Consider the following 16,666-nt stretch of genomic DNA (forward strand, 5'->3'; position numbering starts at 1 on the left):
TACCCTGTGTGCGGTGGGCATGGCAGCGGGCTGGGCTGGCGGGGATTGACAGTGACTTCATCACACGTGAATTCGGAGCTCAATTCAGCATCTTCGGCTGAGCCCGACAGATGGAGGGACGCGAGCGCACCTCCTTAGTGGGAGTTTCGAGTAATCAAATTACTTTCCTCAAGTAATACACTATCTTGACAATTAACATCTCAATACATGGAGGCGTCTGGTTAACCCTTTCGCTGCTGCTGACCCGCCTGGAGCTCCCGGCCCTGTCCCGCCGGGCTCCCGCTGCCCCTGGGCTCGGCTCTGCCGCGGACCGAGGCTCCCCTCGCATCCTCACACACCCACCACGGCCGGGGCTGGTCATTCCATTAACCTGCCTCGGGTCTTTTTACCCTATAGGTTCTGCAAATTCCTGCTTATCTATAGCACGGAGACTCATTAATTTCTCCAGCATTACTTGTTAGCGTAGTCTTGTTAACCCTTTGGTTTCTTTTTTTTGTCAGTATCTCGTGCAGATCCTAAATAGCTGCTCCCATTTCATTTTAGCAGAGCGCTGGCACAGAATCTCATCAATTCTCCCAGTCCCGCTTTATTGTAACTAAGGGATGAGCACTCAGAGCAATCCTGCAATCTCTAGAGCCAGACAAATCCCAGCATCACAGAATCTCTTATTTATACTGAAAGCATTGGCCGTTAATCATGAGCACTTTAAACCTTATTGATTAATGGCTAACAATCATATTTGAGTATGAAATAAATTAAAGACTAAAAATAGAAAATGTAAATTTAATCAGCCAACCAGCAGGAAATTTGTCAAACTACCTAATACAACATCCCAAATGACAAATTGTTGGTTCTTCATTGGGTCACTTGTCTTCCCTTTTTCTCATTTACTTTTGATTTGCCCATTAGAGAATCTGTCAGTCAGGTTGGTGTTTGCACGGCAATTTCTGATGTCAAATATTAAGGATTTTAGCCATTCACCATAATTTGGTAGGCAGGAAGCCAGCTGCAGGAAAAGCCCTCCTCAGTTTCTCAGTAACATATGTAATGCTCGTTTACGTGGTCCTTGCTATTTAAACATGTGTTATATACATGCTGTGTTGGAACCACAAGGCTGTGCGTGGACTCTTGAGATTGAAAATGTAACCTAAGGACCCATAATTGCTTTCCCTATTTTTTTTTTCCGTCCATTGAATCCTGCATATTCTGTAGTTGACAGGAAATAGATTCAACATTGCTGATCAAAAAATGAACCACAGAGGCTTTCTGCCTGGGCATGAGAGTCTACTGGCAGACTCACTGTCTTGCCAGCTTGGCTCTCCAGACATGAATACTCCAACACTGCCCTGCTCATCATGTTTCTTTAATTTTTGGGGAGATAATAGTTCTTTTGCATGGCTACTCACTATTTCTTTGCCTTGAACTCCGGGAGTCGCTGTGAAGACAGAGTATTTACAATATCTGATTTTAGAGCTTCTATTATAGCAATATCTGCAGACATAAAGGGAAGATACCTGGCCTTGCTTTTGCCTCGTGCTTTGAATAATGCTGCACTCATGGGGTCAGTGCGGGGGTTGCTTTGTGTGATTAAATCAAAGTATTGAGAAGAGGAGCTGTAGACTAATGTTTTGGTGATACTCATCTGTGAATACAAGTGAGTCATTGGCTGCCAATCCTGACAGGAAATTAGTAGGGAGAAAAAAAGCACAGTAAATGCCTAACACCAATTCAAACAAGAAAACTAAGCCAAGCTGCAATTTTTTTTTTTTTTTTTTTTTTCCTCCTGGTAGGTAGGGCTGGGTTTTTTACATCCTCACAGTAAAAGCTCTTTGTTCCATGTAATATGGCCAAATTTCCCTCGGTCCATTGAGAGTGTTCTACTCTGCCCTTCCCTGGCAGGCTGTGCAGTAGAGATCTCTCCTCTCTGATGTGGAAACTTTGGGGTCAGATCAATCCTACCCGAAGAGGATGCTCTGCCTGCCCAGGTCAGGGGCCTCTCTGGGCTGCAGCACTGCAATGCTCCATTACATCTTTTGACAGGAATCCACTTCTAGTAAATAAATAGGAGCACAGGACAGGACTGGAGCCTGGATGTTCTTCAGCAGATTGCCCTAGCTTTCAGCTTAGGGAGTCAAATGGGTGTACAGATATGAGAAGTGGTGAAAACAAAGACAGGAGCATCTGTCGAAACACAGTTTTCATCTTAAGCAGTTTATTTTCTCAGATAGCCATGTCCCTTAAAAAAAGTAATTTTTTATCCTCTTTTTTCCTTTTTCTTCTTCCATTTCCTCTTCCACATTTAATTTTTTCCTTTTTTTCTTTTTTCCCCCAAAGAAGCCTTAACAACTCATAACTATTTAAAAAGTCTGCAGTTTTCTGAAAAAGCTCTGTAATCACTAGGTGACATTTTTACTAAGGCAAAATTGCTGTTCCTAGCCAGATCCCTGCCATTGATTTAGCCTGTGGAAGTTTAGAGGTTGCATCATTCTCCCACTGCTGTCTATGAAGGCTCCTATTTGAAACATCTTACTGAATTGATTTAAAAATATATTCTAAACAGCTCTGAATTGGCCACTTTAAGGACAAATCTTGTCCTTAAAGTCTCATGGGGCCTATTTCAAGCAGACAGACTAAAGTAAAGGATGGTGCAAGAATGTTCTTAATGGTAAGTCATCCATAAATTGTTGCTTGCTAGCATGTTGATTCATTTCAAGAGATTCTTGATGCCTAAACTGAGTAGTGATTGAATCTGTGTGATTTTTTAAAGTAAATATTTTAAATTAAGATCAGTAATTACCTTCAATTATAAAAATATCAGATGTGATTTATTTACATGGGATTTTTTTAACAATACCAATGCAGTATGACTAAAGAATTTATTTAATTGGCCTAAAAATAACATTTTTTTCTTTTAATAAAAAGTTTGGTCCGAGTAAATCAATAGGCTATATTTCTATATACAGTTTATTTAAAATGCTGAGACTTGAAATACTGAAGTTTGAAGATTTTAATTTTTACAGATATGGTGTGGCAACTATCTCTGGAAGCACTTTTGGGTAATAAGTAATAATATTGAAAGAAACCTGATTTTTTTCCAAGTTTTTGAAGGAAGCAAATGTGATACACCAAACAACTACCAGGACTCACCTTTTTTTGGAAGTCTTAAGCATTTAAAGGTCCATTTTGGAGCAGATATTAAAATAGAAGTCAGTTACTTTTTTTATTTTTTTTTAACATAGTCCACCACCCCTCACTTATTTTAGATTGCAAGTTGACATTCTTTGGTTTTCTTTGAGAACAAAGTCATTTGCTGGCTTGAATGAAAGCATGGATGCTGTTAATGGAAACCTCAGGAAATTTAAATGTGCTTTTTTCCCTCTTTAGAATATGGTGATTGCCATTTAGACTGCAAGACAACCTCTGGGTTTTTTTCAAGTTAGCAGAGTGAATGAAGGATACTATGATCACTGATTTTTCATCCTTCCATGTTTCATTAATGAATCAAACAAGTTCAAGACAATGGCAGAATATTCTTAGTCATTGACATAGATAAAGCTTAGTATAGTGATCCTGTTATTTGGGTTTTTTATATAATCGACATCTGATTATATATAAATATAAATATACAAAATATAAACCATAAACCATAAAATAGAAATATAAAATATAAATATATAAATACTGATTATTGAACCTAAATATTTTTTAATGAAAAAGTCATACTGATGTTCTGTCATTCTATTCAGTTCACATTGTGCTTTTGTTTTATTTCCTTTATGATCCCTTTTTGAGGGATAAGCAATCATGAGATTTCAGGTCTTTCAGATGTCTAAAGAAATTTCCTTCCTCTGAGACCTTGAGGTTAATTTTCATCCTTCTGCATATGCTCAATGTATGTGTGAAAAAGAAGTTCCCTGGAGGTGAATTTTCAATTTTATTTATTATCTTTTGTTTTCTTGGAAAAAGCTTTTCATTTTAGAGGGGGCACTGGGCCCAGGGTCTGGCTCAGTGCTCACCAAGTCCTCCCACCATGTTCAGTGACTTGGGAGTTGCATGTTGGCTTGTTGCTGCCAGAGGTACCAGGAAAGAAAGAATAGCAGGAAGTTACTGCCAGTAATTTATTCTTACTGTTTACTGAAACTTGTTTATTCCTGTGGAAATTACTTTTATTTCTTTGCTGAGGAAAGCTGTAAATGAGAGCTCATTCACAACAAAAGTTGTCTGGACTTCTGGCACATTTGTAAACAGCCACATGTTTTCAATCCAACTATATTGCTTCAGCATTATTTTCTGCTCACTGTTGTACTAAAGTTTTATTGATAGAAACCACTGTGGTCCTTTTCCCTTTCTTTTCCTACAGAGTACAAGAGTTAAAGATTTGATTTAATAAAAATTACAGACTACATAATTTAATAGGATCAATCTTTATTTAGATGTTAATCAATTTTTAGAGATTTCTTTTATTTGCTTTTAACTATCACTCAGGCAATGCCTGAAGAAAGACTAAAATTTAATCTATAGAAACTTTAAAAGAGCTGGAGGAAGCGCCCATTTGTATTTGATTGTATTAAATGCATCTGATAGATATTTACAAAAGAAGGATTGTCTTTCTGCAAAACTCTTGACTGAAATTTTCATGGAGGTACATAGAAAATTGAGTCCAAGTCTCCACAGTTGCCACTGTAATAGATATTTTGCTCAGAAAGCATGTGCTCCACGCCATGGACCATAAAACATCTCCACCATGCTCATCTGAATATATTTCATATATAAAAGGTGAAGAGGTTTAACACTGAGGGAAAAAGGCAGAAGCTGCCAATGAATAACAGCTTTTATCCTTTCCATACTATGGAACTTGTTGGAGCCACTGAAATGAAAAACATTTTCCCTTGGGAAGAGGAATGCCACACATACTAGAAAGAATGGGAGGGTTCCATTTAGCTGTGGAGGATTTTCATGTTGGACATGAGGAAAAGCATTTTTCAACCAGTTCAGACTTACCAACCACAAGTAAGTCATAACAAATCTCTCAACATCACCAAGAGTAGCATTGCACTTTCCCAGGGTTCTCTCCCTATCAAGGACCAAATTCCGATGTTTCTTGGGTTGAAAGAAGAAATCCTCCACAGTAACATTAAGTTGCAAATGAAAACTCAGATAGCTGGGACAAACTGCAATTGCAAACAGCAAAAATATGGCACAAATGGACTTAACTCAGAAATCAAAAAGATAAATTGTCTTTTTAATTCTTAGAGCAGACGACTGAGTTCAACACCCAGAATTTTTACGCTGCACCAGAACACCAGCACTCTGTCATGCAATGTCCATAAGGCTGCTGGGATCCATCTTGAAACAGTTAGATTTGTTTCTACCCTGGTTTTCTGAACACTTCTAAATTGATTGAAATCAGATGGTGATTTAAACCATGTTAAATTTTGTATGACCAGTTCTCTCTTTGATCTTACACCAGTTTTATGTTTAAAGCTTATTACTCCCACCTTGTTTTTACATTTCCATACACATTTATGAAGAGATGTTTTATCTGAGAAGGAAAACAAGATGTGATTCTCTGACTGCTCTCAGAAGATTGTACTCCTTTCCCTCAGTCATTTCAGTAATCCTTCTCTGGATCTGTTCCAAATTACCTTAAATCTGATTTGAAAATGGGTGTTCAGAATATGCATCATGTACAAAGCACCTTGGCAGTACCTTGTATGGCAGATGTATGCTTCAGTGACTCTAAAGAAATATATCTGCAGTGCATCTTAGGCTTGTCTCATATTTCTTGTGGTTCTCTCTCACTGGAAGCTCACAGCTGTTTTACAGTCTAACAACACACCTGGATCTCTGTTTCGCTGCTGCTGCCAAATTATGAGCTCCACAAAATAAAGTATTGATGTGGATATGTTGTGTTAAAATTTCATTATTCTGCTTATAAATAAACCAGTTCTTATATGAGCTTCCTCATTGTTGTCAATACCTCTAAATATCTTTATTGTTTAGGCAAACCTGTTTATTGGCTCAAAGTCACTAACAAGTATTTGCAATAAAATGTATCCAAAATCTTCTTTGAAAGTTCCAATAATCCCTTTCCAACATGACAGTCTTCCATTTTAACATTTACATAGGCTTTTCATTCAGATTAATCATCTTGAATTACTCTCCATTTCATAACTTTTAGACAGTAATTCTCAACTGAGCACTTTATGAGCTACTTCGTGCAAATCTAGATAGATCATGACTTGTTCCTTGAGTGTGAAATTGCTTCTCTTAACAAAAAGTTACTTTTGCAAAAATTGTCATGTTTTATGCCGCCTCTCTTCATCCTTGATTGCTCAGGTTGCTTGACCATGAAGCCTTAGCTTCGCTTCATGTTGCATTTTCTCTTCACCACTTAGGATATATTTGTACCATTGCACACAGAGAAAAGCTTTGCTTCTGAGCTTGCCTATTCATGTGTCAATTGAGCAAGATTTTGGGCTGGGGAGTACTGCAGGATTCCTGACATCAGCAGAGAGAAGAGTAGCAGTTTGCTGTAATTATGACGGTTTCTGTTAAACCTTCCTCATCTTTCCTCAGATATCCTCCAAGTATTCCCTGTTCACTCTCATTCACACTGAAAGATGAGGCACAGAATCTCCTTAATAACTGGACAAGAGCTAAGTTATTCTGAACTTCTGCCTGACCTTCAACATACACTAGGTCTTCCTTCTTTTTTTTTGTTTTTTCGTCTGCATGGCTGAAGATCTTTTCAGCACTAGTATTCTAAAAATCACTGGCAAAGTCTGATCTCACTGAATTTTTGCTGAAAAAGACTGAGAAATAACCATAACAGAGATAAAATTAAAATAAATATTGGGAATTTTTCTCACAACAGGCATTTAAATTCTCCATGACATGTCCTGCATGCGTGAACATGTGTCAAATAGCAACATATTGAATTGAAACTGTAGCCTACAGGATTCTCTTTTGCATGGATGGGAAAACATAGCATTTTTCAAGCTGTTTTATTTCCTAATATTTTAGAATCTTTATTTTGCTTCCTTAGTTTCTTTTTCACTATGTAAAGTCTCAAAACCACATTCCCAGCAGGGGTAAATTAGTAGACCTCCACTGAAGTGAAGTCTTGCTGATTTATATCACTAGAGGTTCTGCTTTTAAATGTCTGTTTCAATGAGTCAAGCTGATTTCTGTCATACCCAGTACCCCCAAGTGGCGTGAATTCTGTAGTTCCCCTAAAAAAATGGTTCTAAAAGAGCCTACATCTCTTCTCCATGTCACTGGACAAGCCATCCAGTGAAACCTGAACAAAAGACCATTGAAAACAGTGGGCTTCCTGCCTTAAAATGATAGTTCAGACTCCACTTAAGTTATTCAGTATATTTTTGCTCAATCTGATTATTTGAACGTGTGCATGTAACTATTGTGATTAAATGCTTGGTTTTTATGGAAACAGTCCTTGTAGTCATCAGCAGAGATGAGGATCCATGGCGCTAGGAGCTGTACGAACTCTTCAAATGAAAAAGAAATGTTCCATGACCTGACCCACTAAAGTAGAGACAGATATGCACAGTGGTTTTGTTCCCTTTATGGTGCAGCCACACAGCAGCACTAGTGACAATGGATTTATGAATTATTTTCTTTAGAATATTCATCATCCTATGATGCCATAACATTACAAAAGATTAAAATAGTGAAGCCACACCCAACCAATCCTCTGTACACTTCAGTTCCAGCCAGTGTGACCCCATCAGTGACAGTATAGCTGTAAATACTGTATGTGAGACTGAAGAGACTGAGTAAAATGCAATCTAGTTGACTCTATGTCTCCTAAACTAATACATAATACTGCTAACTGCACATTGCCAGCACACATATGTGGCTGTCTGTAACAGACTGTGGTAACTGCCATTACAGACCTGATATTAAAGCACTTAGCTACAGCAGCTGTCATTTTAAAAGCTCCTGTTTGTCAATAGATAATAAAAAGTGGTGTCTGAGACAGCCAGGAGTAACTGCAAAATCCTGGTTCACTGACTCCTGACTGGGCAGGTATGGGTTTGTACTGGGTGGAACCAAAGCTTGGCTCACCATGACCCTGATGACACATGAATTCTGACATAGCTGCTCCTGTGAACTTCTGTGTTTGCATCTCTGTGTTTCTACATATGTCCCTGCATAGTGAGGATGTTTTGTTCACGAATGTTGAAGATGGGAAGTGGGACCAAGAGACGGAGCGGGAGCAGAACTTCAAAATTCATACATCCTACATTTGTAGAACTTTGTTTGTTACAAAACATGCATTTTATGCTCTGACTGCATTCATACCTGTCTAGGTGATAAAAGTATTCATATGGGGACCTGTTAGACAAAATTTCACCTTTAAGTTTTGTTTTTGTCCCTAGTTCTGTGCCCTGTATTCAGAACCATCCCTAAAGCAAAGGTTCAGAGGAGGGCAACCAGAATCCTAAGAAGCCAAAAAACTTCATAGCAAAACCAAAATTTCAATGAATAAAGATATTTGTTTTTCAAACTGGGTAAAGATGGCAGTAGAGAATGGAAATCTACCATTTTTCCTGTTCTGTGTGGATTAAATAGGAAATAATGGATTCAAAGTGAAGACAAAAAAGCTAGAGAAAGTGTTAAGGTATTATTTTAATCACAGAGATAGTAATGTGCTGAGGAGATTTCCCATAATAGCTGCGGCATGTTCCCTAAAGATTGGAAGGATTTACATACAACTTTTTGCTTTCTTGGGGCAGGAGGACAGACTAGACACCTTTTATGGTCTTCTTGACTTCTGAGTCCATGAACAAAGGACAATATAAATCAGTGCAAATTTGTCTTACAACAAATGGAGTTTTCTTTCTGCTTTACTGCCTTCAGCATGAATCAGTTCCCAAGGCACCACATCTTCCCTGGGACCTGTACCCTGGGGACGTGAGCAGGTCTCCTAAAAGTAGGACATTTGTGTTCATGACTTTTGTCACCTGTGAACTTGTCTATGGGCAGGGAAGAGTAAACTAAGCAAGGTGCACCAAAATACCCAGGCAATATCACAGATATTTCCTTCAAAAGAAAGGCAAACTTCAAAGCTTTCATTTCTCCTGTCACAACACTGGTGGAAAACAGTATCTGTTTATTGATTCACCTGATTTTTCATCCTACTTCCAACGAACAGGAGTGGGGCTTCAAAGTCATACCAGTGGTGCTGCATCTATTTCTGGAACAACAGTAATTCCAGGGAATAAAAAGCCATGGCCTGTGATGGATCATTTGGATTTTTGCCTGTAATTGTTTAAGAGAACTTCATTTAACAATAAAAGAATGAGGCCAGAGAATAATGCTAAGGAGAACTTTGATCTTCTTCCTTCAAACCAGTCTCTTCACCAAAGGAATAGGAACTTCCCAAAAGATAAAAAACTGTCCCCAAAGCCAGAGCAGACTAGAAGGGAATTAGGATGTTACTCGAATGAAATGAACTTGTTCTAGTCACAACTTTAGCTTATGTGCCAGGAAAGTATAAATATGGGGAAGCAAAAAGATCATATTCCTAGAAGTGCTGTTGGTTGATGCTGCTTTTGTTTTTATGCCAGTGCAAAACCTGCCTTGTGCATTTGTGGCCTCAGTTGTGTTAGGGTACGTGCAAATTATGCATCTGTAAAACAGGCATATCTCATTTGTTCTCTGTTAAATTGTAGTGTCTTCTGCTCTCCATGTGGAGGTCAAGAGATGAAGAGGGATCATCATATATTCCTAATATATATCTGTATTATACATGGATGTATTTATATTTATAACTCAGAGCCTTAAGATGGTGAATATTAATTGCCATCAAATGAAACTGCTAGGTAAGATAGGGCTTAGAGAAGTACCTATTTTAAAGAAAGCTTGAGTTCTTTAAGGGAGTCCCAAGGCCAGGTAGTGTCAGTTAAAAGGCAGAAGAGTCTTGAACTTTATTCTCCCAAGTTTTTAACTAATTTGCTAACTACTTCATCTGTCTATTTACTACACTCCAGGCAGGGTATGAAAGTAAGAAAAGCTCCTTTTGCCAGCTTCCCTCTGCATTCCTGCATAAGCCAGCCAAGTTCTCATTCTAATATTGTCTAGGAAATATTTCCTAAGCTGTAGTGACTTTTTTTTTTTTTTCCTGCAAAACCACACTATTACTGGTGTGTGTCAGTATTTCTGAGTCCACTGGTGTCACTGTAATAATTTGAAGTATAATATAAGGTGACTTTTATGCTGGACTTGGATGGTGTCTTAATTGCTACAGGGTCATCAGAGGTCTTTTTATTTTCACTTCACTGTGCATTAGCATTCTTCTCAGGGGTTCTTTTTTGGGAGTTTAAAGAAGTCTGCTCTTACTCCCACACAAAACGTGGAATTGCTAGGCTTTACTGTGGAGACATTAAATCAGACTCTGGAGATTCCTTTGTCAAAAAGGAAGCTGTATTGTTAAAATTACATCTGGCTTTTGCACGTGTCACATTTCACAGAAGCATTGAGCCTGTATTATCTAGTGGCTTTGCCTGCAGTCTTTCTTCACACAGTGCTATTTTTAGATTTTCATACGGTTGGAATTCAATAGTCTAGTTGTCAAGGCAAGCACAAGAAGATAGTTAAGGTTGAATTTGTCAATGATTCAGCCATGTTCATTGCTACTATTACTATATAATCTTACCATGGTGGAGGACAAATACCACATTTAGGACATGTAATTGCATGGAAATGTCAGGTTTTAGATTGAAATTATAAAGTGCTTAAATATAATTACAATCCAGGTTTGAATCATTACAGAGTAAGTAGAAGATTATCAGAAGATTCTGTGGGAAGCCATAGTTTTTTCTGAAAGGAATGACAGTCACCCACACTGTTACTTCAGCTAACATTTTACCCTTAGTTCTCTCTCCTGCCCCTTTTGTCCCCATGGGCACTTTCTTTCATACACTCTTTATCTTTATACTCTCCTTTGAAGGAGAAAAGAGTTTGGCCATGGTGCTAGATGAGGACAGTGAAGGATCAGATCAGAACATTGTTCTTACCTGGTCATGAGGAGAAATGAAGGAATTTGCAGTTAAATAGAACCAAGATTAAAATCCATAAAAAGACTGGCTCCAGTCATATTGGGGTTTAATACTGTGATGTTACACTGAATAACTGAAAAGCCATGAATGAGAAAATAGATATTATTCTTCATTATATGCTACCTTTGTAGCATATACCTATTTAAACCATGCTAAAGACAGTGATCCAGGAGAGCATAAAACTGATACAGAGATCTGATCACAAGTGTTATTTCATTGAAAACAGCATGCTCTTGTGCTTAGCAGAGCACCTGGTTCATAGCGAATACAGCATTTTAAAGATCACCAGATTATGGACCTCAGTGCTTTCCGAGATCTATACTATATCCTTTCAGTGACTGCAATAAAATGACTCTGATTTAGCAGATATGGGATATTTCCTTTAATTTAGTTAAAATTAGGAGATGAAGTCAGTGTAAAAACTCCACTGTGGCACCCTTACCTCTGCCTGCACATGTCATGAGATGTTTGGGTGCCAGGGAGACCAATGCACTTCTGTAGCTGTAACCTGGGAGGTGCCAGAGGTGCAGGTGCTAAAGGAGGTGGTTTGAGGTTGCTCAGGGCGCAGACTGGCTGCCTGTAAGGCAATAGAAATGGCAGGGCTGGGGATGGCCAAACTCTCCCTCTGAAAGGACTTAAATGAGCTCAGCTCTTCCTATGCTGGCAGAAACTTGTCAGCACCCTGAAAACAAGTTTCTAGATATCAGGCACCCAAGGTGTTATCAATTAAAAAAGAATTTAAGGGTGCCATATTATAGATACAAGATGAATACATACTTGCTGAAATCCTAGGACTCTTAAATTTTCCTGTTGTACAAACTTTGGTTTAAATCACATTTTTTAAACAATAACCCATAAACTTCAGTTGTTTGAGTGCTGTCTGGCAGGAAAACCCTGATTATTGCCAGTTTGCTCTTTGCAGTGTGGAAGATTTGCAGGATGAAACAGCAGTCTCCTAGCAACCACAGATCCTCTAAAAATCTTCTCTTTGATAGTTCTTAAAATATGTTAATGCCATTAGATATTGCAAAATAAAACATTGGGATCCATACCTAATGAAAGGTAGAATTTTGGTTTATATATTCTGTCCAGAATAACAATGCACTAGTCAGCAACAGTTCTTACAGTGACTCAACCCAGCTTGGGTTGCTAACCATTTTTGTTTTGTTTAATTAGACCTGCATTACTAAATCCCAGTAGTGCAAATGCTTATACTAATAATTGTGTATATGAGTAGTCCCAGAGAACTTCATGTGATTATTTATGTGTTTAATTACTTGCTGGACTGAAGATTTACTGTCTGAATTTTAGTGGGCAATATTTTAAAGGACTGCTCCTCTCTCTTCCTCTGGTTATCTACAGGCATCTTATTAGGAGATTATTGTCTGACAATTTTTTATACACATGCTGAGAAATAGAGAATTTAAATCTTGAAAGCAAAGTTCAAAGCTCATATTCTTTTGGGAGGTTTTGATTCAGCAATTATCTTGTCTTCAGAGCATCTACAGAGTGCCTCACCCCTCCAAAGTGCAGTAAATCTTTAAGGGTGAGGCCCTGAGAGCGGGAGATAAATAAAAAAGGAGCAAGCATGTTAATAAATTCAAATGCCTACTATGAGGGACAGCTGCAGTGGTGTGCCAGCAGACATCAAAAGGGCTACACAGATGTAAGCCAGCCCAGGATGCAAGACTCTGCATTTAATGTAGAATCCCAAAGGATTTATTCATGCTGCTGCATTGCTATTTTTAATGAATGAAGCAGGAAGGACCATAGTGCCAGGCAGAACTTATTGTAAGGGAGTGAATTTCCTATTTCTGAAAAATAAGGAGGAGAGTTCACAAATGGTTTTTTGTCCCCCCTCAGCCATGCCTCTCTGAAGAGACAAAAGAATTACAAAAAAAAAAAAAAAAAAGAAAAACAAAGAACAAACTGTATGAACTAGCTTCTCAGGAATCTCAGATTTAGCAAAAATTTATCTTCCCATATGGATCTGAGCTATAAAGAACACATACATACTAAGTCTCTGTAGAGCAGTTTACATAGTTAGACAATATATAGCATTTCTCATCCATTTCTGATTATTGTTTAAGTGCCAAAGGATCTCATCAGTTTTGTCTTTATTATATTCGTTATAGAGGCTTCACAAAGATGAAAAAGGCTTTTCCATATTCCTCTTACAGGCAAATGACAACTGACCATTTGTGGTAACAATATCTGCTTGGCTTTTTTTAGAGAGAAAAAAAGAGGAGATGGAACAGAAGTGAAGCATTTGAGAGGCAGTGTCGTGTCTGTCTCCTCCAGAGCAGCCCTGCCTGAGCTCTTGAGTGCAAGAAGAAGGGAATTTTGCTTCTGTTTAAAGCATTTCTATTTGTAGTTTTTTGAAGAGAGCTGCCACTAATTTCTATGCATGTAATCAGTAAGTAAAGCTGCAGCAAAGTGGAAGGGGATTCTCCAGGTAATGAAATTCTCTGTAACTGAGGACTATGGCCTTCTCTTGAGTAATTATAAGCAGGTATTTCTAGATCTTCCAGATTTCTTAGGCTGATAAGAAATATTGCAGATATCTGATTGTGCCCTTTTATGGAACTCTGACAATCAGGATCTTTTTAGAAGTTACTGATAAGGCAAGGAAATCTCTTTCTGTGAGTTCACTGGTGTGTGCTGTCTACAGATACAGCCACTCAGATGATTACTGCAATGGTCCCAAAGGAAAGCTTTTTACAAACTTCATTTTTTTATAAGTGAGATTATAAGCAAAAAAATGAAGATTGTAAACAGGCCTAAAATAGTTAGAAAATGTATTGTTATTTTTATTCTACCCCTTAACTAGCAAAAAATGATGATGGAATTTCCTGACTGTGAAGAAATACCTTTTTTCTCTACTCAGCAGGTGTTTGTTTCTTTATGCCTGCATCACTGTTTAGCACCATAGTACAGCTTGTCCCCAAGTTTGAATTTTTGTTATATGGCAGACAGATTAGGCAAACTGTACTCTTTTGTGACCCCATATTTTTTCTGAGCCACAGATCATATGTCAAACAGTGCTATTGCTGTTGAGATTATAAAAAGGGACTGAAATGTAAGGAGAGCCTATCCAAAGTCTATAGAGAGAAGAAGAATGGAGAGGTATCAAATGAAGGCAGTGTGCACCTGCAAACTTGTCATGTTGCACTAAATAAATTTGTAAGAGAAGTATTATTTCTTTGAAAAGGTGTCTTCCAGTGCTTTGCTAGGCTAATGGTTTTCTGATGAATACCTGACAAAGAGTTGGGGAGCAGAGGTTCCCACTTTTCCCAAACTGCAGAGACATTACAGAACTGCTCTCTGGCTCAGGAGGTCAACAGAAAGTCACCAAATGCTGAGTGTTTGTAGAAGAAATGCTTTCAGTATGGGCCAGAGAAGGTTCTACCTTACTAAGTGCCAATGGAAGAGACTGAGCAGAGCCACGTCAAAGTGACTTCAGCCAGAGTGTCCCTGTTAACTACTTAAAAAATACTTCTGGATATGCAAATGGAAAAAGAGTGGGACTCAAGAGGATTTTGCTCCACTGGGTTTTCTTTAGCTGTTATTAGTTCAAAGGGGCTGGGCAAATATTGAGCTCCCATCACTGCTATGGGAGAATAGGCAGGTTTGGGCATAAGAAAGACAAATGCATAAGGATGAACAAGAAGTCACTTGCAAAGACTCAAGGATGTTGCACAGGCTTGGAAAAACAAACATCTAAATGGGACCCTAATAAATGAATGAACAGCGCTTTATAAATAGTGTCACTGCATGCTGGCTTTCCAGTCAAGGTTAAATTAAGACAAAGTGACTTCTTTTAAGTCAACTCAAAAGGGAGATTGTGATTCAAGCAGCAAAGAAACCTTGTTAGAAACCTTGATTCAATTCCTTCATCTACTTCACATTTCCTATCCAGTAAGCTTCTTGAACCCTACTATTGCAAGATAAATAATGGCACTCACATGGAGGTTTTGTCTCCATCTATCCTAAAATTTAGTTTACCAGCACTACAAATATCACTGTTTCTTCCTGTATATTTATGTCACGGTCATACAGTGACAATTGCAATCATGATTTTATTTCAGTTAGGAAAGATGTATTATTACTGCACTGATTATTTGAAAAAGACAAGGAAAATACAACTAATAAAGATTCAACTAGTTAAGATCTATAAACTGAAATATATTTTGTATCGGTCAAAGGTTTCATTTTGCATTTAAATTGATTTTTTGTATCAAAGATGGAAGTGGTTCAAGACTTCATCTAGTTTCACAAATCTTGCTTTTCACTTCATTCTTTGAATGACAATGGGACTACTCAGGAGATGAATTTGTATCTTAGTGTCTCTGTACTGATACAAGTAAAACAAAGATTGTAAACAAAGCTTCACAATATCACAAACAGAGAGAGAGAAAAAGAACCAAGGACTGTGAAATCTTCAGAAGCAAAAGGAGATGGACTCAGTAAAAAGCCCCCACAGGCAGTGTTATATCTGTAAAACACTTATGTCTGACTATGGCAAGGAAATGGGGCATTAAATTAGGTATAAATTAAACTGAAGGCACATTTATGTTGTTAGTGGTCTTTGGTGTTACAATACCATTGTGAATATAAAGCTGTAAAATAATAGCCCTTGTCCAGAAATAAACAAAAGGTGGCTGTGCATCTGCCAAATGCTTTGTGGTGAAGTAGAAGGAATTTTAGGGCTGAGAATCTGCCTGAGACATTAATCAGGGAGAGGCAGATCGATAAACACTAAAGCATATAAGCATCCACAAGATATTGTAGGGGAAAATAGCTTTCTGGGTGGCCAAAATAGAAAAAGTCATAGGGAGAACTTCAGCGTAAAGAATTATCATCTTATACATTTCTTCTTCAAACAGTGAAAATATGAGGAACTCAAGTAAGAGAACCAGAGAAAGGATTATCACCAATGTGGCAGAATACAGAATCTATTGAACCAAAAAAATTAAATGAAGCCTAAAATAAAAGGGAGTGAGATAATTAAGTAATATAAGAAAGAGCTAAAAAGAACTTATCTAGAAAATCTAGGAGCAAATGGAAAAGATTAGAAAACAAAATTTTGATCTATAATATTATAACATTTTTGAACTCTACATACCAAGTGACTTTTTTCACAAACACTGTAGGAAAATGCCAGAGCCAACCAAAGAAAACCCCTCCTATGATATCCTTTACAACTGGGAAAGGATCTAAATTTAAAGACTGAAATTCTGGCTCTATTGGTCTCTTGTGTGATTTTTGCTGTTTGACGCAACTGTTTCCAGAATTCCCTCCAACAGGCATATTCCTCTAGGATAGAGAATTCACTTTAACTTCCAGTTTGGTGTTAGTATTTGTCAGTGAGAAGATGACACCATGGTTCTCTCTCTTAAACCAAAAGGAATAGCAGGGATTTGCCTGTAAGCCTGTACTTCAGACATCACTCGGAAAGGGCTGCTGGGATCATCTCCACTTTAAGGCTGCAATGAGGTCAGTCCAGCATCCTGGCTATGACTACAAAGCCAAATGAACCCTCTAAACAAAATATTTCATGCTGCCAGGTCATTATTAAA

At 37.9% G+C, this 16,666-nt stretch overlaps 1 protein-coding gene across 19 annotated transcripts in view; it reads right to left on the reverse strand.

Moving 5' to 3' along the window:
- The window catches only part of BEGAIN (brain enriched guanylate kinase associated), a 159,699-nt gene that overhangs the window by 114,472 nt on the left and 28,561 nt on the right, over positions 1–16,666 (reverse strand). The window contains exon 1 of one of the 19 annotated variants that reach the window (XM_072930421.1): positions 4–16,634. The exons of 17 other annotated variants lie outside the window; for them this stretch is intronic. In XM_072930421.1, the coding sequence (XP_072786522.1) occupies positions 4–21 (18 nt within the window). In that variant the 5' untranslated portion in view covers positions 22–16,634. Of the gene's footprint in view, positions 1–3; positions 16,635–16,666 lie in introns of those variants that run through there. One more of the 19 variants, XM_072930423.1, reaches the window with a different exon arrangement.

The sequence above is a fragment of the Taeniopygia guttata genome, chromosome 5 (assembly GCF_048771995.1).
Source record: "Taeniopygia guttata chromosome 5, bTaeGut7.mat, whole genome shotgun sequence".
Lineage (NCBI taxonomy): Eukaryota > Metazoa > Chordata > Aves > Passeriformes > Estrildidae > Taeniopygia > Taeniopygia guttata.